This window comes from Equus przewalskii, chromosome 3 (assembly GCF_037783145.1).
Source record: "Equus przewalskii isolate Varuska chromosome 3, EquPr2, whole genome shotgun sequence".
Taxonomy (NCBI): domain Eukaryota; kingdom Metazoa; phylum Chordata; class Mammalia; order Perissodactyla; family Equidae; genus Equus; species Equus przewalskii.
Window position 1 is genome coordinate 32,687,075 of NC_091833.1, and position 26,988 is coordinate 32,714,062.

At 53.7% G+C, this 26,988-nt stretch overlaps 1 protein-coding gene across 3 annotated transcripts; it reads left to right on the forward strand.

Annotated features, from left to right (window-relative positions):
* The first annotated feature begins 3,760 nt into the window (after positions 1–3,760).
* IRF8 (interferon regulatory factor 8) lies at positions 3,761–25,290 on the forward strand. Of its 3 annotated transcripts, none has more exons than XM_070612439.1 (9): positions 3,761–3,914; positions 7,353–7,527; positions 12,869–13,052; positions 15,561–15,649; positions 17,054–17,159; positions 18,310–18,360; positions 22,939–23,325; positions 24,121–24,236; positions 24,849–25,290. In XM_070612439.1, exons 2-9 carry the CDS (start codon positions 7,354–7,356, stop codon positions 25,023–25,025), a joined length of 1,284 nt encoding a protein of 427 aa, XP_070468540.1. In that variant the 5' UTR covers positions 3,761–3,914; position 7,353; the 3' UTR covers positions 25,026–25,290. The 3 variants fall into 3 exon arrangements, with proteins under 3 accessions (XP_070468540.1, XP_008514975.1, XP_008514974.1); XM_008516753.2 differs by lacking the exon at positions 3,761–3,914 and adding an exon at positions 4,853–5,128; XM_008516752.2 differs by lacking the exon at positions 3,761–3,914 and adding an exon at positions 5,741–6,968.
* Positions 25,291–26,988: the final 1,698 nt, after the last annotated feature.

Sequence of the window (26,988 nt, forward strand, 5' to 3'; positions counted from 1 at the left end):
AAAAGAGGAAAAGAGCTTCCCTTCTCAGTTTTTGGCATCTGATTAGGTTGGCATGCATGCCAAGGCTGGGAAGAGCCCGTTTCCAGGCGGAGCGATCACTCTGGGGGAGCTGCAGCTCGGAGAGGCCCGTCCCTGAGGACCGCATCCCGCCCGCCGTCTTCCCTCCCACCATCCTCCCAATCCCGGTGAGCAGCGGCGCCTCTGTCCTTAAGCACAAGCCCTCAGTCCCAGTGAGGCACGAGAAAACCCAGCTTAGGAAATGACACGGAAACATGCAGGTAGCTAACGGCAGGTCAGTGCAGCCACAGGCACCTTGGGAGGGAGAGGAGCAGGTGGTGCATGCCAAAAGGCCCCTCAGCATTAGGAGCGCGTGCAGCAAAGAATTAACGTGGCAGGCCTGAGACCAATGTCCCTAGGCAGACCTGCTTCCGAGGCTGGGCCTCAGCTGGTGTCTGTGCACGTGGACTTGGGGAGGGTCCCCACCACCCCCAGAACTGAGAGGAGGGGCTCCCAGGGCCTAAACTATTTGTACAAACAGTGTGGCTGGTGCTGAACACCTGCTTTCCTCCTGGGGTCTGGGGTCAGGGTACATATCAGTAGAGGGTGCTCACATGACCAGCCCCCAGCAGATCCCTGGGCGCTGGGTCCCTAATGTGTCCCTGGCAGACAGCACTTCACATGTGTTGCCACAACTCTTGCTGGGGGAATTAAGTGTGTCCTGTGTGACTCCCCTGGGAGAAGAGCCTGGAGCGGGCGCCTTGTCTCTGGGCTTCACCCCACGCACATGTGCCCTTTGCTGATCTTGCTCTGCATCCCTGGAGTGCCTTCCGTGAGGGCACTAATCCCTTCCATGAGGGCCCCGCCATCGTAACCCCATCACCTCCCAAAAGGTCCATCTCCTAATGCCATCACCTTGGGGGTTAGGATTTCAACATATGAATTTTGGGGGACATAAACCTTCAATCCATTGCAAGGGAGGCAGAAGAGAAGGACAAAGTGGTGTGATGTGAAAAGAACTCAACTTGCCATTCCTGGCTTTGAAGCCAGAAGAAAGGGCCACGAGCCAAGGAATGCGGCTGAAGGAAGCTGGAAGAGACAAGGGAATCTAGCTGTGCAGACACTTCGATTTTATCCCAGTGAGACGTGTGTTAGATTTCTGACTTCCAGAACTGAAAGATAACAAATGTGTGCTGTTTTATGCCATTAAGTTTTCGGTAATTTTTTACAGCAGCCATAGGAGATGACTGGAGGTTTGTAGGATCTTTTTTTTCAGTTGAAGCGAAGAACAGTAACAGGAATGGCGCCGCAGGCTGTTTCCCCGCACATCAGCACGCTCTCCCTGCCGCCACCAAGCACCTCCCTCGCCCAGTAGATTCCAGGGCGGGAGTCACCACTCTAAGTGAGTCTGGCTTTCTCAGGAGTGAGTTGACAGGTGTCCTCTCAGCAAACACATTTCAGAGCTCTCCTGAACGCCCTCGCTAAGCTTGGGCTTGGAAAGTGTGAAGGGAGAGGGGAGACGGGAAAGTGGGATAGCCCTCTCCCAAGAAATCTCTTCGCCTAATCTCTCACCTTGCCTCCCACCACCCCCGGCCCACACGGTCTCGTTCAGTGCCCACTGATCCCAGGAGGCTGGAAGGACTAGGTAGAACCACATCAAATTGCCCTTCTGTAGATCAAACAACAGCTGCATATGGGCAATTTCACATACTATTATCATCAATGCCATTATACAGACAAAGAAACTGAGACTTGGAAAGGTTAAGTCGTTTGCTCAGAGTCACACATTGAGTGAGTCAGGGAGCTTGGGTGTGAACTGGTGGCTGACTCCACAACCCAGCGTTCTAACTGCGGTGACAGGCTGCCATCCACGGAGAGGGGCTCCTGTGGATGACGGTGAGAGAGACGGTTGGAAGAGTGTGGTTTTTAGACTCAGGACGAGTATCGGGACCTGCTGTGGCAGCCACGGGGAAACCATCATAGATAGGAAGGCTTAGCTGGAGCAGCATGGCGTGGATACACGGGGACATGGTATGGAGGCGGGAAGGCGAGTGGGCTGCTGTGGAAACCAGGATGCAATGTGTCAGGACTGTGAGATGCTGGCAGGGGACCGGAGAGGAAGGAATGATCAGAGAGACACTTTGTTTTTTGGGTCTCCTGTCCATGGCACCATATCTAACACAGAGTCGTTGCTCAATAAATGCTCATTAGACAAGAACAGAACTAAACAGATGAGGTTAGAAATTGTTCCTAGGCAGCAAGGAATCGCCACGTTGGAAATATTTCAGGAGCAGTTTTAACGCAAGCCCGTGTATCGTGAACCACTCCTGTAATGTATATAGTGACACCTACTGCCGATAAGTATGCTGTGACTCGTCCACCGCTGACTTCTCTATGTCCTGTCTTTGCCCAAGCACAGTGTTGAGCGGACATCTGAGCCCACGTCTTTGTGCAGTGGACAGCATTCGTACGCAAGTAAATCTGGGTAGGCTTAAGGGGCACGTTTGTGAAAAGACACGAGTATAAATACAGACAGCAGGCTGTTTTAAGAATTTCTTAGGTCCTAGGCACTCTGAGTTCTGGAAGCTCATCCCACATCAGGACATAACATAACATATTAAAATACTCCTACCTTATCTAAATACTCTTAAACAAATTGAACTTTAAAAAAAGTAGTTTTCACTTGAAATTATTTGGCAGTGGGGAACTCACTTACGATTGCTGTGAATTCCCAGGAATTACAGTATTAGGAAATTCTTACCAAGTGATTTCTAAGCCACACAAGCTTTTCAAATATAATGAAATGTTTATCAATGAATAAATTACAATTATGAGGTTGACGTGTTATGTTTTGGGGACCTTTCTTTGAATATTTATTGATTTCAAATTTGCACTGTACTTTTTGCATTTTGCAGCCAATAAAATTTCTTCTTTAGTCTCAGACATTTTCATAGGTTCTTGAAAAGCCTAATGAATAAAATGGCCCCATAAACACTGCTCCTTGTGTATGACTGAGCAGTAGGCAATCAGTCAATTAAGACTCTTATTTTCCTCCATTCTAAGGCAACCCCAAGAATAGAACAAAGGAGATTGCGTCTTTTTCTAGGACTTTCTTTCACCGGTATTTCTCCCGTATTTACAATAAGTAGGACTTTCTAGCACTAACATGCTGGACAGTCCTGTTTTTATTTCTGATCTTCAGAGGGCAGCGGTTTCAGACACGGTTTTAGCGGGGCATTTTCTTCCGTCAGTTTTGCAGGCGACTGGCCATCTAGGTCCCCGCCGTAAGTGGCCGGCCCCTTCCGCAGCCACACCTCGGGTGGACCCCCAGCCACTGTCCGGACACGTGACTAGGGGCTTCGTCCTGACGGGGATGCCTCTCACGCAGCTCCAGGGGCTTCGGCCACACTCGCTGAGATGACCGCATGACCAGGCCTGAGCGGGTCCCCGGGGGTCACTCTGCGGGAACCACCGGCCGCTGCAGCATCGACCTCGGGGGGCGTCCCCCCAACTCCAGCCTTGACCTCCGCTAGCTGACTTCCACCTCGGGGATCTGACACCCACTATCCGCCCGGACCTTGCCCCGGGGCGGGGTGGGGGGGAGGCCCGCGGGAATTCCTGCGGGCACCCCAGCCCCACGCCGCCCCCGGGACCCCCGGTGCGGACCCGGAAGACGCCCGGACCGTCCGACCGCCGCCTCTGCTCTAAGTGATTTCTCGGAAAGCCGGCGCTTCGAAGAAGGCGGGCGGGCGGCCGCGCCCATTGGCTCGTGTGGCCGTCGCTCCGCTCGCAGGGCCCGCCCCCGCCCTTAAAGCCGCCGCGGCGCCCGGGACAGCGGCCGCAGACCCGAGCGCGGCGAGCGTGGGAACGCGGGCGGCGGCCGAAGGCGGGCGGCGGGCCTGGCGGCGCGGCGGCAGGTAGGGGCCGGGGCCGGGCCGGGTGGGCCAGACGGCGGCCGGCCAAGCGCAGAGGCCGCCCGGGCTGCGGGCCAGGCGGTGGCCGTCCCCCGTCTCTGCGTTCTCCCCTCCTCCTCTTTCTCCTGAGTCCAAATCGGGGGCCCGAGACGGTGATCCTTGTGGCTGCTCCGAAAGATTGGCATGTGCTTAAAAAGAAATCTCATTAAAAAAAAATCTGGTCTGCCTGGAGCACTTTAGAGTGGCCTATATAATGTCGGGCAATACTGAGCCCTTTATTCTAAGACCTGCTCCTCGTCCCTCCCGCCCGGGTCCCGCCACATGGACTCGCGCTCGGAGGGTCGACGCTGTGACCCTGCCTGGTGACCAGCGGCGTTTGGTGAAGGGGGGCAGACTGGGTTTTTCTTTTTGCTCTGATTGATGACAAGATTTCTGAGCGGGGTTTGAGGTCCTTTGCTTCCATCATAGCTGAGGAGTCCCTGGGAGGGAAAGCTATGTAGGGGCGCAGCTCCCAGCACGTTCTGCGGTGCAGTGAGCCCCAAGGCAAAGGGCAGAGTTCCTAAGGTGAGATAGGGTGCTTACCCAGCGCTGCGAAGTGCTTTGTGAGTGGAGACGGGAGACTGAATTTTCCAGAATTTTAAATTGTCCCCCCAACATATGGGGGATATAACACTTTCTTAAAAAAACCTAAGTTAGGAGCCATCCTTACATGATGGTTCTGAGCTTGTCCTTTTGGATTATGGCAGATTCCTCCATGAAAAGATTTGGGAGTGGTTTAGTCCTTTCTGGAAGATTGGAGCCAGAGGGAGAGAGGGCTTTGATGCTTTTTGGTCTCGTGGGGGTGGAGGACCGTGGCGGCCGGGACAAATGCCCAGGGGCCCCGCGCATGGGAGGAGCTGAGTGCTGCACCGCTGCTCGGGCGCATCCTGGACTCCGGGTTGGGTGGGCCCAGGGCAGCCTCTTATCGCCTCCTGCCTGGGAAGCCTGACCCCCGGACCCGTTTATAGGGATGCAGATTAGCTGTAGATAGGACTTGGCCCGTAAAGAGAATTATTACCTAAAAATCAAGGAAGAGGAAGTTATAAACATGTGACGGGGCTTATAAATTTTTCCTGGCTCGGCATTTGGTGGAATTAATTTGTTAGTGTTCAAGAAATCGTTACGGATCATCACTGTAGTAGCATCTTCGGCTTTTCACGCTGCCTGGAATCTTGGAGGTGATCTCCGTGGAAATTCAGATGGGGCTGTCCATGTGCTGGGATCTGGTGACTTAACCACGTCTTTTCTCTGCAGATGAGTAAAATCAGACCAGGCTGGCAGGCTTGGGGGTCTGGGTGTCTCTCCGGGCCTTACTTTTTCCTCTTTTGAACAATGAGGGGCTGGATTACATGGTTTCTAAAGCATTTTCCAGCTTTCATATTCTATGACTCATTCTTCCTCCCATTGCCCTCTCTCTTACTTTCTTTTCTCCTTTTCTTATAAATCACCAAGACAGTTGTCCTTAACAATTTTGGGGTCATGAATTTATTAGAAATCCTGATGAGAAGGTGGTGACCTGCTTTCTAGAAAAATGCCCATACTGGACAAAATTTTGCTTTTTACGTCAGGAGCCTCCTGGCGCGGGGACTGTAGTTTACGAACCTGTGCTAGGGGCTCATCGAGATGCTGCGGAGCAGAAACGGCTCGTTTGATTGACAGATCCGCAGACCCCAATCCCCTGTTGTGTTCTGGCCCCTCTCGCCCTCCACACAGCTCGTTCCTCAAGTGAGTGGAGATTCTCTTGTTTTTTCTCCAGGAAGGGTCCGCAGGAGTCTGGACCCTGCTAAGTTATTTTCTGGGGGTGCTTGGTGGTGTCGTTTCCTTTCTGTCACTGGGTGCCCCTCCACAGTCTGTCCCTTCTCGTTTATAAACACAAGGGGCTATTTTAGAATTCTGAGGTGCTTGGCGTCCGTTCACTTTTCGGATGAGGATTCAGGTGACTTTCCCGGGTCTAGCTGGAGAACAGCCTTTGCGGAGTCTGCAGTTTGCAAACTGATGTGCAATTTCTATTTCGCACACTTCGCCCCTTTTCAATCCACAAAAGGGCAGCTGGGCCTATTTGGTGAAGAAGTTACGGCTGATGCTCGAGGGACCTCACCTCCTTCTCCCGGGGGACCTGGACCCCCTTTCCCAGCCCACGGCCACCTGCAGGGTGGCTGGAGTGTCCAAAAAGCATACTTCTTACTTTATGGACCAGCGTGACTTGGATGTGACCATATTCTTGGGGACATGCTATCTTGTCACCACTGACTGTTTCAAACTTGTTTGCCTGAAGAGGTCAGATTTTAACTGGAAGAATAGAAATGCTATTTTTTTTTTGGGTGGGCGTCTGTCCAACTGCCTGGGGGATTTCCACCCCTGTTCTTGTAAGTGTGGGCTGTGAGTCGGGATGGCGTGGTTGCTCTCTCTTTCTCTGTGCTGTTGGGAAAGCTGCCTGCTTTGGCAAGAATGTTCTTCCAAAGGGTGTCTTTGGGCACCCTGGCATGGTGAGGGCCCCAGATTCTGCGCCTCCTGGAAGCGTCCAGCCCGGCTAACTTTGCTCTGTTCTGTAGCCGCAGTGGATTTCCTCACTCTTGTCCGCTATCTCCCAAGTGGTCATATGAGTTCCCGAGGAAGAAAGTTGGAGTAATAATACCAACATCTGCTGTTTGGAGAGAATCTTCTAAGATCCAGGCCCCGTCTTGGGTGCTTTGTAGACATCGTCTGAGTCCTCAGGACAATGATGCCAAGTACGGCTGCATTTCAGCCAGCATTGCTGAGGTCAAATGATCATCCGAGGTCACCCAGCTGAGAGATGGCGGGACTTAAATGGGATCTCAGCTGTGTCTCATTCCCAAACTCATGCTCTTATCACTAAGCCAGCTGTGAAGGAACAATCTAGAAGGGATAGCCTTGAGGATTTCCTCTCTCCCAGAGAGCACAGATGTCCTGTTTGCTCACAAACGCTGCTCAGCTGGGCATCAGACAGTGGAATTGGCTCTTGGAGTGATGAGCTGCTCATTGAAGGGACCTGAAAATGTAAAAGTGATTTTTCTTCATTTGGTGCTAAAAATGGAAGGATGCTATTCGATGTGGCCGTGTTTGCCTGAAATGGAACAGGGGGTGAAAGCTGGAAAGAGCCCAGCCAGAACCTTAGGTGGGGCCGACATGTAGCTGGCGGGCAGCTGCAGGTCCCCCAGAGCTTTCAGTTTTCATGCCGGGGTTGGAGTCCTGGAGGCAAGCACTGTCCCCTCATGGCAGGGGGCCCAGAGTGCCTGGGACTATGGGTTTCCCCGACGCCGGGCACCTGTGTCTCGACCCTCTGATTTTCCTGTTTGTGGATCTTGGCTGTTAAGCACATGGGTTGCTGTGATTAATGAGACAATATTTATAATATCACAGAATATTTTTTTTCTTTCCAAGGATGTGTGACAGGAATGGCGGCCGGCGGCTTCGGCAGTGGCTGATCGAGCAAATCGACAGCAACATGTACCCAGGGCTGATTTGGGAAAATGATGAGAAGAGCATGTTCCGGATCCCTTGGAAACACGCCGGCAAACAAGATTATAATCAGGAGGTGGACGCCTCCATTTTCAAGGTAAGGACTCGAACCCCCTCCCCCCCGGCAAGCGCAGTTTCTGCCTGTCTCAGGGGCCAGGGGAGGTGTGGGGTGACATCTTCTTATTTACTTGAAAATTAACCCACTTGTTTTAAACTAGCATTGACTGAATGCTGAATGTGTCTCAGAAATATTGATTGGGTGATTTTCCATCTATTATGTGATTTAATCACTTGTGGGGTCACTTGTATTATTGGTGATGAGGAAATTGAGGGCACTTCCTTCACGTACCATTTCTTTGGCACGAAGACTAGCAAACAGGGAGAGAAAAGACTTCTTTGAGGCCTTTAGACTAAGACCTTGTCCTCTGGGCTACCATCTAAATTCCGTTTAGCATTCCAGGAATGGTTTAAGTCTTCATTCTTTCAAAGTTGGCACTTCTGCTTGGCCATGTCGGGCCAGCTCAGATGAGAGGGATGCTGTCTGTCATGACTTCTGGGCCCAGGTCACATGGGATGTCCTGAACCTGCCGCACAGTCTAAAAATAGTGCTGCCTCCCTTGAGAGTGATGAGGCCCCACGCATGGGAGCCTTGCTGTTGAGCTCTGGCACCTGCATTGTGGCGGCCAGTGCCAACTGCGAGTTTGCTCTGTGCCAGGCCTGGCACCACGTGTTTTGTTTTCCTCTCACACGGTCCTGTGCAGTAGGTGCCGTCCTCGTCTTTGGTCTGTAGAGGCACCCAGAGGAGAGGTGACTTGGTCAAGGTGTCACAGCTCTTGGGTGATGGAGCCGGTGTTTGCACCAGGCAGCCCGACCGTGAGCCTGTGCTCCTGACCCCTGGCAGTTCTGACACACAGAGACTTCTTGCCATCGCACCTAGATTCAGGCTGAGGAGCACGGGGCCACGGCAGCCCAGCTCTGCAGCTCAGCCAGGTCATCAGAGTTCCTGGTGGGTCATCAGAGTGCCATGTGGGTCATCAGAGTCCCCTGTAGGGCATCGGAGTCCCCTCTGGGCTTCTCTAAGGCTCCAGATGTGCAGGCTCCACCCTGGGAGATTCGGGACCCTCGGTCAGGGGGAGCCCAGGCTTCCAGATTTGCAAACAGATGCACCCCAGCTGGTCTGACTCAGAGCCCAGTTTGCAGACCGCTGCTGTGTGTGCTTGTTCTCTAGGCATTTGGGGGCCAGGGATGGGGAGCGGAGAGTGAGTGTCGGGGAGGCGGAGGGAGGCTGAGGTGCGGAGGGCCAGAATTAGACCAGAGACCGGGGATGAGTGAGGGGGCCAGGCCTGCGGGCCCCAGTGCAGCAGCAGGCTCTAGACCAGGGACGACTGTCTTCTGACATGAAAGAACAAAAATGACAAAAGATCGTACGTCGGCCCCAGAGTAGAGCACGAATAGGTCAAAGTTGGCGTATGAGGCATTTCAGGCCTTCGGGTCTCTGCCCGACATTCGCAGTGGGGCTGCACACTTTAGCAATTCTGTTAACCCTGTAATCCGGGGTCGCAGATCTGTTTGAGTGTCTAGTGCTGGTTAGCGGCCCTTTCCAAGACAAGCAGGCACTTACTGATGTTTCGCACTCACCCCCAACGGGCCCTGTGTGGCCTGAATGTCTGGCAGATTTCTTCCCATCAAGGACCCCAGGTCAGGAGCCTGGACACTGTGAGGATTTTGCAATGCTGGTGCCTCCTTTTCCATTGTTGGTGGCATTGTGGATTCCTCTCTTGTAGAAGGTTTTTTGCCTTTGGCATCTTGGTGAACTTCCTTGGGAATGACTCTGGCTAAATTTAAACAGTGCTCGGTCCCACCCAGTCGGTTGGGAATTCCGGATTATACATGGCTGTGAGCCCGGCTTCCTCAGCCTTGGCACTGTTGACATCAAGGCCCAGATACTTCCTTGTTGGGGGTCGGTCCTGTGCCCTGTAGGATGTCCAGCAGCATCCTTGGCCTCGACCCACTAGATGCCAGTAGCACCCTCTCCCGCTGTGTGACAACCAGAATGCCTCTGACATTGCTAGCTGCCCCTGCAGGGCCACACTCTCCCTGTCCCTGCTAGGAGTTGACATGGCCAGGATTATCCATCTGCTTTAAGCAGAGGCGTGGGGTGCTGAAGGCACAGTTGCAGGTTGACCATCAGGAAAACCTCTTTAGGAGGAGAGCAGAGGGGCTGGACCAGCAGGCTGCATGACCCTGGTCCTGGTTTGCTGGCTGAGATGCAAGGCCTCTCCCTTCACCCTGCTCCCTGCTGCAGCTTACTCTGTGCAGGTCATGAAATAAAGCCCCAGATTTATGCATCTTGTGCAATGTTCTTCATGGCCGTTTCAACAGCATTGAGAAAAATGTGCAAGATTCCCAATGTTTCCGTTGATTACGCAGTCGCTCAGTGTGGCAATCTAAAGTGAGTCTACAATCTCAGCAGGAATGGGGGCAGGAGGGAGACACGGGTGCCCACCCCGAGTTGGATGGCCCCTGGGAGGGCCACAGACGGGGCTGGTGTGAATACAGAAGGGAAGCGCCCATGCGGCGCTTCTGTGAGTTGGGCTTGCTCACTTCATCGTCGTGGGGCGACGTCGACGAATGTGTCTTTGCTGTTGGAAGAAGTCACCCATGGGGCCTTGGTTAGACAGAGCCGTCTTAGGGGTTTCTGGTTAAGTAGAGAACGATTTTGTTCCAAACATTCAAAGAAAACCTTCCAAAAATGTCTGAGTTAAGGAAAAAACTGTTTGTTTTGCTCCTTTTGTAAGTGCATCATGAGAAGCCACTTATACTGGAGAGTCCTTCATTGTCTGCAGCATCATTGTGAGGTCAGCTTCCTGGGATAGATGAGAGAGGACAGACTGAAAAAGACATTTAGCCCGAATCGCCAGGTTGCACACCTGAAACGGATACAATATTGTATGTCACTTATACTTCAATTAAAAAAATATGAAAAAAAAAAGGCGTTTAGCTCGTTGTGTACCATCCCTGAGGACGCTGATGAGGCCCTAATATCAGCTCGTGTTTATGTTTGAAAAAGTATTTTGCCTGCTTTTCACAACGTCAAGGGGGGAAAGTCTGGTTAACTGAGGGTGATGGTTCACGGGCTGTCCTCTCGCTGGCCAGGTGTTGTGCTAGCCCTGAATGAACCAGAACTTACTTAGTAGCACAGGTATTTCAAATTCAGTGGGCCTTCGAGGAAAAAAAACCAGCATTTGATTTTTGATACACAAGATGAGATGATAAGGTGAAAGCAGGAGGAGTTCATGGTCCCAGGTTAGTGCTGGCTGCTGCTGAGTGCGGAGCAGCACGGACGGGGGACGCGGGTCACGGAGGAGGCTGGTGGTGGGCCTCAGTCTCTCTGTTCTGTCTAGTGTTGGCTCCTGAAGGGTCTTGAGAAACCGCCCAGCTAAGCTGATATTTCAGAGCTGGCCAGAGAGCCCCCACAGGGCTCAGGGCAGGCGGGAAGCAGATACCTCATGCTGTGCACGGACTTCCTGACCGGGAGCCTCTTCCCTTTATGGATGTCCTGGCTCTCTGCACCGGGCGAGTGTGAGCCCTGACTGAATCAGTGACGATGACATGCCCTGTCCTGTGCCCTCTGGATGAACCCAGCTGGTCCTTACATTGTCCTCAGGTCCATTTGTAATATGGATGAACCCAGTGGTTGTCAAATGGGGGTGTGGTGTGTGTCACGATTTTACCCCCCAGGGGACGCTTGGCAATGTCTGGAGACATTTCTGGTTGTCACAGTGGGGGTGAGGATGCTACTGGCATCTTGTGGGCAGGGGCCCAGGTGCTGTAGATCCAGCCATGCAGGGCCCAGCCCCCACCCCAAAGGACGATCTGGCCGCAAACGTCCCTAGTGGCGAGGTGGAGAAACTCTGGTTTAACGTAACAAAAATTTGACATTACTGTTCAATGTGTACGTGGTTTGCTCTTATATTTCTTTGAAAAAGCTAATGCATGATCTGTGATGCAGTTAAATGATTGAAACAGAGATCGAAAAGGTTTGGAAACCATTTGCTTTTAAACCCATTTCTACAGGGGAGTTTTGCATCTATGTCAGCAAAGGAAATGACTGCTCATGCTCATTAGGAGGAATGTTCTTCTGGTTTCTTTACCTCGGGCAGAGATGCAAAATCTGAGCTCGGGGCCTCCACAGAGGGTGAGCACTGGCAGTGGACTGTGAGGTCTTGTCTTCCATGACGAGAAAGAAGCCAGGACTGCAGTGGAGCTGTGACTCGTGGAGTGAAGGAGTGTCTGGAAGTGTGGCCTCCTGGCCACCTGAGTCAGAACCCCCGGGATGCTGGCTGAAGATGCAGATCCCCAGACCTACCCCACGCCTACCGGATGAGAATCTTGAGGGGCAGGGCCCAGGAATCTGCATTTTTCACGATGTTTCCAGGAGATTGGCGTGTGCATTGAGCTTGGGAATGCTTGCTGTAGTGGGAAGCCGTTGGGTTGGAAGTCAGGACAGCTGGCGTTCAATTCCAGGCTGGGTCACCGTGGGAAAGTTACCTCTGGGAATTGCATTTTCCTGAGCGAGGGTTGAGGATTCCCTCTAGATATCGTGTTATTTTAGGCTGGAAGATGTGTCTAGCTTGGCTGGATTTTCCACCTGACAGCAGTGGCTTTCTGGTCAGTGTGGCTGTATTCCAGTTTTGAAATCTTAAAACTGTTCACATGCCCGTTCACGTTTGATTTTTTTTTTAAAATACAGCCCCATTCTACCTTTTGACTTTAAGTTTCCAGCTTTGCAGTTCTAGTCCTAGTTCAGGTTCTGAGGTTTGGAGAGGTCAGAAAACAGAGCTGTGAAAAACCGACAGGGAGGGAAAACATTTCACTGCATCTTAAACAGCATCCTGGGAGGGTGGCGGCGGGCAGGGAGGGTTAGAATAAATGCCGAAATGCAAAACAAAATTTCTATTAAAAGTAGCAGGCCGTGGATGACCACATTCAGACTTCTTTGCAAATGTTCCCTTTTCATGCTACATTTTAGCTAGGGGTTGATTTGAAAAAGCAACAAGTTGTTCTTTGTTTTGAACATTCTAGTGAAACCATGTGCGACTTCCTCTTTGTGCTGCTTGACCTCAGGCTCCTCTTGGCCTTCTGGTCCAGGCATGGGTTTGCCAAGAGGCAGATCCAGCGTGTGTGTGTGTGTATGTGTGTGTAGCCTTGGGCCTGGGTTTGAATTCAGGCTCAGGTGGGCCATCTTGGGGGAACCCCTTCCTGGCCTGGATCTCTTCATATCCGGCAAAGAAAGTGGTCTGACTGAGGTCTCAGCATCCTGAAATCCTTTGAGCGAGAATTGATGGTTCAAAATGTGCTGGCCCTGCCCGTGGCCGTGGATATCTGTGGTCGAGAGGTAGGCCGTGTATTTCATGTGCTTCTTTTCCTTCCTTCAGGCCTGGGCAGTTTTTAAAGGGAAGTTTAAGGAAGGGGACAAAGCTGAACCAGCCACTTGGAAGACGAGGCTCCGCTGTGCTTTGAACAAGAGCCCAGATTTTGAGGAAGTAACAGACCGGTCCCAGCTGGACATTTCCGAGCCATACAAAGTTTACCGCATCGTCCCCGAGGAAGAGCAAAAATGTAACTATCCTTGATGGGCTCTCGGCCCCACACAGCCTGCCTGGCTCGCAGCCCCCGGCGGAGAGCCCGGGTCTGGGGTCAAAGTCGCCACCCGCAGGGTCTGGGGCAAGTGGTTTTTGCTAAACAGAATAGCTGTCTCCTTTGTGTAAGCAGATAGTGAGGGCTCTTCCCACTGACCTCACCCAGCATCTGCTGACCAAGTGGCAGCTTCCACTTGAGGAAGAGGTGGCCGATGGGAGGAAAGGGCGGGGAGATGGGGCTGGAGCCAGCTCTGCTGCTCCTGACTGTCAGACCAGGGGCACGTTGTAGGACCTCCCTGGGATCAGGAACGGGCGTGGGCGGGAGCGAGGATCCTCCGACAGCGTGGCTCAGGAATTCCTTTTTGTTTTCTAGCAACTCATACAAGAGGCTGAGGGAAAATAAGGTGGACAGAGAAGGGGTGGATGGTAAGGGTTGAGGATGAAGTTCTGGAAGGAATTTGCAGCTGATGGCACACAGGCTTCATTGCTGCAGCCGCCTCAATATATCGTTAGATCCTGATGGTTGTTTGGGAACTGTGGGCTGTGATAATTCCTGAAGTCTCTTCCAGCTTTAAAATCCCAAGAAAGCATTTGTGAAGAGATTAAAGCAGGAATAACGAAAGCTGCCACGCATTCCGCAGTCCTGCCTCCTGCACTCTGTTCAGGCATCGCTAATCAATAGGATGTTTTAAGCTCGGATCCGGCCTCAGCATCCTTTTCAAAATGGCGTGCTTTACACCTGCTGTGAATCAGAGCTGGCCCATGAAATAAAATCTAATTGCCATCCCCACTTTAGAACATTCTTGTAACACATTGATTTTCTTAGCCATTCGATGTAACAGTTAGAATATTGGCACAGCATCATTTTCCCCCTCGAAGCTTATTAGTGGTCCAGTAATGCCTGAGAGAAATAGAGCCCTCAGAGAGTGCTTAGGGCTGTGCAGAAATTCTGAGTTTGAGCTTTTCCCACTGCGGGGTGGGGGAGGGGGTTGAAAATGTTGATGTATGATTTAAAAAAAGCTAAAATTGTGACTCTGATAAATATATTAGTAAGCCTGGGTCAGAGAGTTATTTAACTCATGAATGATGGAGCCAGCATGGTAAGAATGGTTGTTTGACAGAGAATACTAGACACTGGTCCATGATCAGCGAAAGACAGACAGCTGAGTGAGCCAAGGAATGTCTGACCTAGGCAATCCAACTGTCGTCCGGGACTTATCTTTTCTCCTGGTCATTTGTAGCTTGATTGTCTGTAAATTAACACCTGACTTGACTGAGTCTGAACCGTAATCGATAGTCAATGGTAAATCAAACAAACTGACCTTCCCCCGGAGAATCAGATGACCCTCAGGGGGACGTGTCTTAGAGAAGGCTCTGGGATGGCTTTGAACGGCCGAGCAGTCATCTTGCTGCCTTATTTTCCAGTTTTGGATGATTTTTCATCATCACAGAGTAAATTGTGATTTGAAGGAATAGAGAAGTTTCTCTTGATCCCCTCCCCCAGGGTCAGCCAAGCTTGCACTGGCAGGTGACCCTAACTTGTTTATAGTGTGGGGCGCAGCCAGCATCACCTGCAAGGGTGGATGTTAAAGGAGGAGCAGGTTCTCAGGGGGCGAAGAAACGCTGCATTTGCATAGTGTCTAAATGGACCCACTCTGCTCTGTACTTCAGCGGTTTGCAAGTTGCTCTGGGGGGGCCCCACCTGCCCCCTACTTCCCATCACCAGCTTCTCAGTGGATTCATGAGTCTATCAAAATGGAACCAAAATTCAGTCAGGATGAAACGATGGGTCAATTCTCTAGATCACTGGACCAGCGCATTCCAACACACAAGCGTCTGTTGGTCATAACACATCTCACGCTGGTGAACTTCATGAGGGGGTTTCTGGCGGGGAAGAGGCACCAGGGGGAGAAAGGAGCCTGGTCCAGACCCTTGGGGAAACAATCACGTGCCTTCAGGTGGTTCCTGATGGAGGCGGGTCTCTGAGCCGTGCTGTGTGTGTGCATGGCATGTATGTGTGTGCACACGCGTGTGTGTACAGATGTATATTTGGAAGGGTTAAAAAGGGACTTCCTGCCAATTAACTTTAAAAAAAGACTCCATCCCACAAACACATTTTGCCAGGAAATCTCTGGGGGTCTTCAGATGCCCCAGCTCGTCAGTGTTACCTCTGCAGGCGCCTGGTGTGGAGGGTGTCTGATAGGAATTCATTTCAGATCTCAGGGCGCAGAAGGAAGAGACCAGAGTGCTGTCTGTGTCCTCCAAGTGTCAGAAGCAGCAATGACCAACTTCTCTCTTTTGACTTTGCTGATCAGATGACTGAAGAGGCATGGGAAAACAATCTCTAGGCCTTTCCCAAAACAGTGAAGATGCTTATTGAGCTTGGTTTGCTTCAACTCAGCATTTAAAAAAACACGTTGATTATGGCCTCCAGGATGGTTGTGATGCCTTGATGCCATTTGTCATGCACTTGTCTGGTTTTCCGTAGGCAAATTAGGCACGGCGACCCCTGGCTGTGTGAATGAAGTCCCGGAGATGGAGTGCGGCCGCTCCGAAATCGACGAGCTGATCAAGGAGGTAAGTGGGGACTGCATTTCCAGGGGTCTGGCCCCGTCGGCAGGAGCTGTGTGTGTTTCTGTGGGCGTGGCATCGTTCCTGCCCTGCCAGGGTGTCTGGAGCCCTGGGCTGTCCCGGATAGTGGTGCCCCTACCCTGACAGATGGAATGCAGGGACGGGGCCACCCTCTCGAGGCCAGCCTCCACCACCTGGTCACCCGCTCACCTGGTACCCGCTGCCTCATCCCGAGGGCTGGGGCTGAGCCGCCAGCTCTGCGTCCGTGAAGTCTCCGCAAGGTCTGAGCTTTTCGTGTTGTAAACATTTCAAGTGGCAGTCTTTTAAACGCATCATGGACTCCCCTGCCTTCACAGGCAGGCTGCCGTGGACAGAACAGACACCTCCCTTGCTGCCTGGGGCTGTTGGTAGGACGTGGATGATTGTCCTGGCTCTCACGGCTGGCGGGCCACCTGTCTCCTAATACGCAGCTTTTAGTTCTCAATGGGCTGGAAAACCAGATAACCAAGCTTGTTAGAATTGTACATAAACCCACAGTTAATAGGCTATAATTAAAGGCTTAATGGGGTCTCCCTGGGCAAAACAGAGGGGTTTTTGAATACCAATTTTTGCTATTTGGATACATTTTCTTCCACCTTTAGCCTCTTAACTATGTTTTTATGGATATTTCAAAGTGGACATTGCATAGCTGGAATAATCCCACACGGCCCCGATGGAAGGTGGTATCGGTGCACCAGAAGTTCTCCTTAATACCAGCACGGCAATAATCCGTCCCTGGGGGTGGCTTGGCTGTCGGAGGACGCGGACAGTGCAGTGTACCCTGCTGGGAGCCGCCTGCCGCCTGCACATGGCGGCTGTCAGGTCCTGGGTGCTCTCTGGCCCCAACCCGGTGGCTCCTGGCTTCCTGTCTCTCCAGCAGTGTCTCGTTTTCCACTGAAGGCTTTTGTGCCGGCTCAGCTGAGAGGGTGAGATCCTGGGATCGGCACACCGGGATCACAGGAAAAGCAGATTTCAAAGCGTTTCCTATTGGAGTCATCAGCCTCCTTTAAGGAGCGGGCCAGAGATGGAAAATAGATGTGTCCTGGAACTCAGCCATTTCTCAGGGCATCAGGGCGGCTGAGTGGCCCAGCCATTCGGTTTTGCAATAGGCAGTTCCATGTAAAAGGCCGGTCAACTTATTAGCGGCCCCGGAGGGGCTGGCCACTTGGTCATGCGGTTTGATCACTAAGCCTGGTAGATTTATTGTCCTGGATCTTTCCAGACGCAAAGTGACATTTTCCCCTTGTCTCCTGAGAGTGAGATCACGGTGTGGTTTTAGTTAGGCGTAAACCCTGCGTCTTTACAAACACTGGAGTCCCCTTCGGACGCCCAGTGATGGCTCCGCTTTCCCCTCCTGCCCCCGTGGCGCAGCCGTCGGTGGATGAGTACATGGGGATGGTGAAGAGGAGTCCTTCCCCGCCGGAGGCCTGCCGGAGTCAGCTCTTCCCAGACTGGTGGGCGCAGCAGACCAGCGCAGGTGAGCGCGGGAGCCCTAACTTACTCTCCTCTCCCATCAGCAAACAGCAGTGGGGCAGGTGGGGCCGTGGGACCACTCCCATCCCTGTTTATCACTGGTACCCAGCCCAGAGGGGTGCCCTGCTTTCCAACCGTGGGATGAGAGCGCAGCTGTGGCCTTAGCTCCCTTTCCCGCTGCCTCCAGGAAGGCACACAGGCCTACCCGTGGGAGGGGTCTGCTCCCCCCAGGTTCCCGGGATGGTTGGAGGGCAGGGAGTGTGGTGAACTTCACCAAGGCCAGCAGCAGACGGAGCTCCCAGCCCTGGAGGTCTTCGGTCCTTGAGATCCATCAGCCAGTCTCTTCGGATAGTAGGGACCCCGTCAGAGCCGAGGACGGCCCAGGCGTCTGAAGAGGAGGGGCCCTCAGGCCTGGGGCGGGCAGTGGCTCACCTGGAGCCTTGGATTGGAGTCCCATGTCAGGAAGCTGCATGTCTTGTTTGAGCCTCAGTTTACTCTTCTATAAAATGGGGACGCCAGGACCCGCCCCATGGGGCCAGGAGGGCTAAATGAGGCGCTCACCCTTTTATTAGCCTCTGATTCCCCGCCCCCCACTGCTTGAAACAGCTTCCCTCCAGGAGCTCGAGCCCCTGCGCTTCCTCCCTCAGCCTCTTTCCCCTACTGTCCCTTGTGGGAGACCGGGAGGGGACAGCTGGCCCAGCCGGCCTCAAAGGTTGCCCGGCTGTGGGGTGGCAGTGTTGACTGGGGGGCCCACCCCTCCCTGTGCTGTGGCAGCACCCCTGGGAGAGCGAGCTCGGGCCCGGCTCCCTCCAGAGACCAGGCCTGGGTGGCGGGCACAGCATCCAGCGATATTTCAGGAGCAGGCCCTCGGGCGGGAAGGAAATGTGGCCCCACAGTGTCACACTGACACATGGGCAGAAATCCCACAGCTCAGAGGAAGTCTCCGCCCCTTTCATGCTGGTTGAGTTGAGGTTTTCTGCCTTTATGAAACATGGGTCACCGAGCTGGGAGGGAAAAACACCGAATTCAGCGGAAGCCTGAGGCAGGGCCTCAGGAGCACGCCATGTGTGGCTTTTCAAGAAAGCTTTGGAGACGAATGTTCTGGTTGGTTCCTGCACACAGCTGGGTCTGAATCTGCTTTTCTCTCTCTCCAGGAGGCTTGCCCCTGGTGCCGGGCTACACCACCTATGACCCACACCATACAGGTACGAGGTGCTCTGGGCTGGGCGGGAAGGGGGCATGGGTGCTCGTGGAAGACAGAGCTTGAAGGACCCGTGTGGGCTTGTGAGGGTCCGAGGACGAGCACGGACTGGTGTCGGAAGTCGGGACCCCGACTCCTCCTTCTCACTGTTGGGTTTGGGGCCAAGCAGGTGACGGGCCTTTCTGAGCCTCTTGTTGGATTGGACCAATAAACAGATCCAAAGAGCTATGTGCAGGTGTAACTATGAGGGAGAAAGAGCATGGGGACAGACACGCTCAAGGCCCAGCTCTATCCCTTTTGTGTGACCCCAAGTGGAGTAATTGAACCTCTTGGAACCTCAGGCTCCTCATCTGTGGAGTAGGAACAATAATAACAACTACCTCACTGGAGTGTTGTGAGGATTAAACATAGTGTTATTAGAACTTTCTGGTAGGGATGTAATTGGCCAATGAATGTCAGAAATAATGACAATGATACTGCTACTAATGATGGTGGTGGTGGTGATGATGATGGTGATGGTGATAATGGTGATGGTGATGGTGATGATGCTGGGGATGGTGATGATGGTGATGTGATGCTGGTGATGATGGTGGTGTCTGACATTGCTGAATGCTAACTGGGTGCCAGGATCAATGCTGAGACTTTCACAGCCTCATCTCATTACATCTTCCCACCCCCTCTAGGTGGGTGCCATAATTGCTGCCATTGTACAGGCTCAGCAGCCCTGGGTTACACAGCTTGTGGGCTGCAGAGCTGGGATATGTGCCCGGCTGTCCTGTCCATGCTCCTGCCTGCTGTGGGCAGAGGTGGCCTCTGTGCTGCCTTGCTGTTTAATTATGCTGGGGACTCAGGCCACGCTCCTGCCAGCGGCCCCTGGAATGTACGTTCAGGCTCCTTGATGGCGTCTTCAGCGCGCAGGAGGCCGTGTCTTCCCCAGCGGCTGCCGGGCTCTGTGAGGAGCCACTGGCCTGACTCATCGAGATGGGCCACAGGACGTCAGGGCTCCGGGCTCCGAGGCCTGCTGGCGCAGAGGAGGAACTGGGCTGCGAGAAGAGAAGCATGCTGGCCAAGGCCCTCTTGGGAGGGGTGTTTTTGGGGTGGTGGAGGCGGAGTCTCCCCCAGGCAAGAACAGTGTAGAGACAACAATTCCGTGTTCATTGAGCTCTACCCACTGCACAGCGGCCCTGCGGCCGGGGCCTATTATAACCGGCTTCGCAGGTGGAAACTGAGGCTCAGACGTTAAATTACTCCCCTAAGGTCACAGATCTGGTAAGCGGCCATTGCTGGGGTCAGACCCTCAGGCCTCGCTTCCAGCCTGTTCTTGAGGCTGCTCTCCGGCGGCTGCTGTCACGCTCCGGGAGGCCCCGGGTCATGGGACCAGGCCTCTGACCTGGCTAGCGCTGGGCCGTGGCCTGGGGAGTCTGCTGACCAGTGCTTTCTGGGGGCAGGAGCGCCGTCGGGTGCAGGGCTGCGGCCTCGGGGTCAGGGGAGGCGTGATCTGAGGAGGAAGTGTCCTCGAGTCATCCCAGAGCCATCTCAGCCAGCACCGCGCCTGAGTGACTCACGGCTGCCGCCTCACGCAAAGAAAATCCTAAGAGATTCTAGAAACGGTGGACCCGGGCACCGCTGTGCAGTTCACACGCAGCCCTGTGTCCATAAGCTCATGTCAGGGTCCCAGTTCTTCACCCTGCGGGGACGAGGTGATGAGTGAAACGGGCCAATGAGAGACAGCGGGGAGCGGGAGAGACTGGCCCGGTGGAGCGCCCGGGCCCCCGCTGCTCAGTGGTGAGTGCCCCGTGGGCTTGCAGAGCCAGAGGGGCTCGATTTCCCTGCTTTTCTAGAGAAGCCAGAGGTCTGGATTTTTATGTGAAATGGTCCCCTATAAAGAGGCGGCGCTAACTACCCCCCGCTGGGCTGGCAGACCCCGACACGACGGCGCTGCGCACCTGTGCTCTCCACTGTGCATTTGAAATGATGGGGCTGAGCGCCAGGTGGGAAACTGGCCGTGTGGCTCAGTGCTAAGAACGCAGACGTGGAGCCAGCCTGCGGGGAGGGGTGAATCCAGGCACCAAGGGCCGGCGCCTTGACCTGTCTGTGCCTCAGTTTCCTTACCTGGAAGATGGGCATAATTCTTAATAGTGTCTATCTCAAGGGTCAGTGTGAGGATCAGATGTGCTCGTGGTCCGACGCACGGGAGCAGCGCTTGGGGCGTACTGTGTACACAGGGACTATGGTTTAGAATGAATCTTCTGTCCTGTTGCCCCAGTTTATGTACCAATGGTTTCTATGGTGCTGACACGTGCCGAGCACAAGCACGAGCTCCTGCCGTGCTCACAGCCGCCCAGCGGGGTGGGTGCTGTTATCATGTCCACTTTGCTGGTGGGGAAACGGAGGCACAGAGTGGGGAAGCTGCTTGCCCCAGGTCTCACAGCAGGGATGACACATCAGGCAGTCGGGGCCCGGAGTCTGTGCTCCTGGCGTCTCCACTGTCTGTCCCCCGGCAGGGCTGTGTCCGTGGGCAAGCGGCTATAACAGCAGGATGCAGCTGCAGAAGGGTCCCCCGAGTTACCCGGCGGCCCTGGCGAGTCGCGTCTCCTCCGTGGGTCTCCACTGCTCACCTGGAGGGTACGGCGAGCCATCGCTCAGGCCCTTCCAGCTCGAACGCTCTCTAAGCCTGCACTGTCCTTGGGAGTGGGGTCCCAAGGACGGCCACCTCGTATTCTGCTCCCAGCCAGTTCCTACGGCCCAGGGGGCACGAGTGTGAGAAACGGCCTCAGCCCTGACACAGAGGAGGGGCAGAGTGGTGCCAGAGTCATCTGGAGTGTGTCATTCATTTGGGACAAAGTTCAAAGTTGTTCTTGAATGAAGGAAGTGGAGCGTGTGCAGACAGTACAGACTTGGTGTGGTGGGAGCTTGTGAACGGGAACAAGAACGGGTCAGATGCTAGCGCTGCTGCTCACCGGCTGGGCGACCCCATCTGGGCTCCACTTTCCCCAAATGTCAAATAAGTGAATTGGACTGTAGCATCTGAACCTCTGACTCCCAACCCTGCATGATTCTAGAACACCGTTTAACTCCAACATGGGAGAAAATGGAGCCTGTGAACAGTATCAGGGAGTCTTGTTATTTGACTAAGCAAATGTTTCGGGAGCAGAGCCCAGTGGGAGGGTCCAAGGAATTCTAAGTGCACAGCCGTGTTAACCCACGTGAGGCAGGTAGCCACCCACAGGGCTGCCCCTGACAGTTGTCCAGGTGGTGCACGGCACAACTCTAGGGAGAATCATGAATTTGGGCAGCCCACAGCTTATGGGACTCCAGCAGAGCAGCCCTGGACAGGTGTGGGGCACTTAGAAGGTGCCCCAAACTCACCGAGCTCATTGATAGTGCATGTAATTCTTAGAGTTTCAGGTTATTAAAATGTGGATTCCTCTAGGAGTATCCCCAAATTTAGCTGCTGTCTTCATTCCTACCTTACTTTAGGGGTTCCCAAACTCTGGTCACTGGAGCCTCACCTTGGCAATCAGTTTTCCTATCTGTGTATCACTGGGACTGTTCACATCCTATTTTTCTCTAAATATGACTTTTTAAAGCTTATTTTAAATGAGGACTGTCCATCATGTGTGTCAAAGGAGAACCGGTGCCGCTTGCTCTAAGTAGGAGGTCAGAGGTCAAAGCCAGTGCAGTGAAAATCAGATCCCCTGCCTGGCAGTTCTGGGCAGATGTGACACCTGCCCGCGGCTCAGAGCCCCGCTGTCTGCCTTTGTTTCAAGGCGGGGATGCGTGTGTGTCAGGATTAGGTGCTAAAGATCCATCAGTGCCAAACTGGGCCTCTCTTCTGCAGGTGATAGAGATTGAGAGAATATTAAAGATGGAACGATCTTTTCATTTATTTAATGCTGTGACCCCCCCGCCCCCCAATCTCTTACGTGAAGCACCTTTTGGGAACCTTGCCTTACTTTGAGTGTTTCTCAGACTCTCTCGGGACAGGTTTGAATGAAGGGTTTTGGAGAGAAGCTTAATTTGAAGTCCAGGGAACTCCAAGGGGCCTGTGAATTTATCAAGAGAAAGATGACGTCTTTGTTTACACGAACCTGGAATTGTGCATGCAGCAACAGGCCGCATCGTTACATAGTAGATAAAAGTCTATCTCTATATGTCTAGTGTAGCATGGACGTGACACGTCTTCAATGTACGGGTTGTGTAACATTGTGTAACAGCGCTGCAGTGGTGCTGTGAGATGCAACTAGTTTCCTGAGAAAATAGGTTGTCAAAACATCCTTCACCCTCAACGCGGCTTGTAAATTCCAGCGGTTATCACACCTTCCCCGGAAGTACGGAGAACACAGCAGCGGTTTGTATATTTGCGTGATTTGTTTCTTTAGTAACTGTGTATTTATTCATGCTTATAAAAATATTATTCCTAGAAGGGGTGCATGAACTTCCCCAGAATGCCAAAGAGGTCCCAGGTACACAAAAGTTAAGCCCCCTCTGTTTGGGAGGAGGAAAGACTCTGGGCATTTGCACAAAAGGACCAGGGGGTCCCTTTCCCGCAGCCCCTGACCCGTCACCCTCTTTCCCGCAGCCTTCTCCCAGATGGTCATCAGCTTCTACTACGGGGGCAAGCTGGTGGGCCAGACCACCACCACCTGCCCGGACGGCTGCCGCCTGTCCCTGAGCCAGGCCGGCCTGCCCAGCACCAAGCTGTACGGACCCGAGGGCCTGGAGCTGGTGCGCTTCCCGCCGGCTGATGCCATCCCCAGCGAGCGGCAGAGGCAGGTGACGCGGAAGCTGTTCGGGCACCTGGAGCGCGGCGTGCTTCTGCACAGCAGCCGGCAGGGCGTGCTGGTCAAGCGGCTGTGCCAGGGCCGCGTGTTTGCCAGCGGCAACGCCGTGGTGTGCAAGGACAGGCCCAACAAGCTGGAGCGCGACGTGGTGGTCAAGGTCTTCGACACCAGCCAGTTCTTCCGAGGTCTGTGCCCCCGTCGGCTGCTGCCCTGAATTTTAAAGATCACGCCTCCTTCCCATGGGCCATTCGCCCCTGGAGTCTGGGGTGGCCTGTGCAGGAGCAAGGGGCGCGGGGAGCAGCAGGGGCGCCCCCGCGTTCAAATCCTGCTCTGTGCTTTCTCGCTGAGCCATCCTGGGGAAGCGCTCCGTGCCTCGACTTCCCCGCACGTAGAATGGGGGTGCAGATGCGGTCCCTCCTTGCGTGGCTGTCAGGAGGATTAAGGGACTGGGCGCCTTGCCGCTCCGTGGTGCCCCATCCCCATGCCCTGGGAGCTGCTTGGAGGTGCAGAGTCTCAGGCCCCACCCCAGGCCTGCAGGGCGAGTCTGCATCTTGGCACGGCCCCCCGAGGGTAGGTGTGCACGTTTTGAGACACACTGTCCTTGTGCCCACTGAGTCCTGGGGACAACACTCGCACGCGGGAGTGCTGTGCATTTGCTGTCATTGCTCCTTGGGGCATGGGATTAGGGTCCCCCCCAACCCCTGTGTGCCTCCTGCAGGGTCTGGAGGTCTGGGATTGGTCTGTCTCCTGCTGCGTGCCGGCCCCCCCCTGCCCCCACAGCTCTCCTCTCCTCGCCCCCTAACAGCACCGGTGGGGAGCTGGGGTCCGGCCTCTCCTGAGACCTCCTGGAGGCCTCCTGGGAAGGGGCCCTGGATGGTGGGCGGGGGCGTGGCTGAGCTCAGGGGCGTGGGCGCCAGGGGCCCTCCTGGCGAGGAGCGGGTGGGGCCGGGAGTCGCCCACTGCCCGCCCGTGTCTTGCAGACCTGCAACACTTCTACAACGGCCAGGGCCGGCTCCCCGACAGCAGGGCAGTGCTGTGCTTTGGCGAGGAGTTCCCCGACATGACGCCCTTGCGCTCCAAACTCATCCTCGTGCAGGTGAGCACGGCAGCTGTGGGCTCGGGGCCAGGGCTCTCGCCCATGCGCACCTGGGGCCCCTGTTTGTGCCAGGGCCTGAGGACTGGACTGGGCATTCCACCTGAGCGCCGAGGTGGGCCTGGTGGCACCTTCAGGTGGGGGAAGTGGATTCTCACCACTTCTAAACCATCTTCTTGTGTTTCAGGACTCTCACCATCTGTGTGTGTCCCTCCGCTTTTCTGCTTGGTTTGCTTTTTTAAATCCAAACCTCCTTTCCAGAAGGATTCCACCTTTTCAGTTGCCTTGAGGTCTGAGTGACAGATTAGGGCTTTGCAAGCCCTTATTTAACTCTAGTCAAAGGAATGAAACTCTAATGGTGGAATTCTGGACACCGGCTAGCCAGACTGGGACCATATTGGGAAGGTATATCTAGGAGTCTTTGCAGGAATGTTGCTTGCCCTTTCTTTGCCTCTGCCTGTTCTGGGTTCATTCGTTTGGGACTCCTGTGTGGGTTCTGAATGCTAGCTTTGGATTGGGGTAACCAGAATCTGTGTGCCAGCCCCCACCTAGGGTCAAAGCAAGTCCCACCCCCCTTGCGACCTCTGCCTCTGACCTTGTGTCCTGTCACTCCAGATCGAGCAGGTCTATGCCCGGCAGCTGGTGGAAGAAGCTGGGAAGAGCTGCGGGGCGGGCTCCATGATGCAGGCTCCTGAGGAGCCCCAGCCGGACCAGGTCTTCCGGATGTTTCCAGATATTTGTGCCTCACACCAGAGACCCTTTTTCAGAGAAAACCAGCAGATCACCGTTTAAGTCCCTCCCTGGAGCACCCCACCCCGCCCACATCACGCGTTTCATTATTACAATTACTGTCGTAATTATTTAAGGATGAGGATCTCTCTGATCAGGGTGGGACGCCCTGCTCTGCCCTTAATTCAGTAAGGGTGCTCTCTGAGGCCTTGCCCTCCACACAAAGCTGGGTCCCAGTCCTGCTGTTCAGATAGAAACATTGAATCTCACTCCCCCGTGGCCTGGAGGCTGCACCTGTCGCCTGTGATTAAAACATTTATTTCCTGCATTTTTTCCTAATTATCATTAGTTGCTATGATTCTTTCAGCATCTGGGGATAGTTGATATTCCCAAAGCCATTCAGTTTTACTGGCCGATAGCCGCTCCCAGTAAGGAAATTCGGGGTTTAAGATCAACTTGAGAGAAGACTGCTTTTCGTGTTTATCATCTGTTAAAGCTATAGACTTATGATTTTGTATGCTTGATTTGATGTGAAGTGTCTTTTTTACTATTAAGCTTGTTACTAAAATTTAAAAATACTTAGATACCAGCCTCCCTTTAATAAGTGAAAGCAAAACTCTTGGCTTATCAGAAGGATGTATATTCTTCCCACACTTTGGGCCCCAGGAAAGCGTCTCCCTCCGCGGGCAGGCGTGAGTTTTCATCTTCAGACAGTGACCATCTTCCCTCTGGGCCTTTCTTGCCAGGAAGCTTAGAGCTAAATTTATTTTTTAATTTCTGTAATGAAATCATCCCAGATACCTCTCTCTTCTTCTTTCTAAATGGTTTCTAAATGGTTTTGACCTGTTTTAAAAATACTTTTAATTGTCCTATTTCACATGTCCAATTGTAAACTGCTTTGAATCTTTTTATATATATATATATATATATATATATATATCTAAAGTGGGCTAGACATAAACCACAAGTTCAAAAAATAATTGTGGATTGTATGAGCATTTTGATTGTGCCTTCCATTCAGTCAACCTGTTCATCAGCCGGTGGTGGTCGGCATGCGGGCGTGGCTGGTGCGGGTCGGGGAACGTGGGTGCTGTGTTAGCTCGCACCCCTACGCCGGTCGCGGGGTGGGCTGTGGTGGGAGAACGGGTTCCCACCCCTGGTCCTCGGGGTTCGGGATGGCCCCGCTCCACCCCAAAGTCTGCTCTTCAACGGAGTCGTATGTGGGACTTCCGTGCAGAAGTCCCAGGTTTAGCCCCAGAAGAACTTACCCTCTTGACTAGCAAATAAGATATATTTACTGCCCAAAATGTGTCAAAATGTTTACCCTGAATCATGATACTAATGCAGAGCCAGGGCGGGAGACTGACAACAGTGGCTTGGCTTCATGGCGAGGGCAGGTCCCATCGTCTCGCCCTCCTGTGCGCAGGGTCACGTGCCTCCACGGCCCCTGTAAGGTCACTTCATGATTCAAAAGCGCTCGAACGTCGTTTCTCAAAAAGCGTTGTGTTTTGCTAGGTTGGGCTGCCTCTCGTTCTTCTGTGTCCCGCGTGACGCACAGGGACTGGACTGTGTGCGCTGAGCGCCTGCCGGCGGCCACCTCCGGCCAGTGCTGTTTGTTGGTTTGGCTGAGTCGGCTCCACGGTCGGGGGAGGCACTGGGCAGGTTTGGGGAGGGGGCGGTGGGGAGAAAAATCTAGACTCTCTTCTTTCTCTTTCATAACCCAGCTTGGGCCACCCCCCCGCCCCCCGGCTCAGTCTCACAGTGAAAGGGCAGGAAGGGGGCTCACCTGTCACCCCTCATTCTGAGAGGTGGGAGAAGTTGGCGTCTGGGGGACGAGATGGCCCCGGCTCTGCCAACCTGGTGGCCTTGTGACCACGAGTCTCTGAGGTAGAATTGAAAAGCCTGAGAAGACCCGTTCACTTTTCCCATTGCTGCTGCTAACAGGGTGCCGTAGATGTGGGAGCCGGACTCGGTCCCCATGGGTCCTTGGGATGTGTTTGAAGTCGCGTGAGAATGCAAGGAAAAC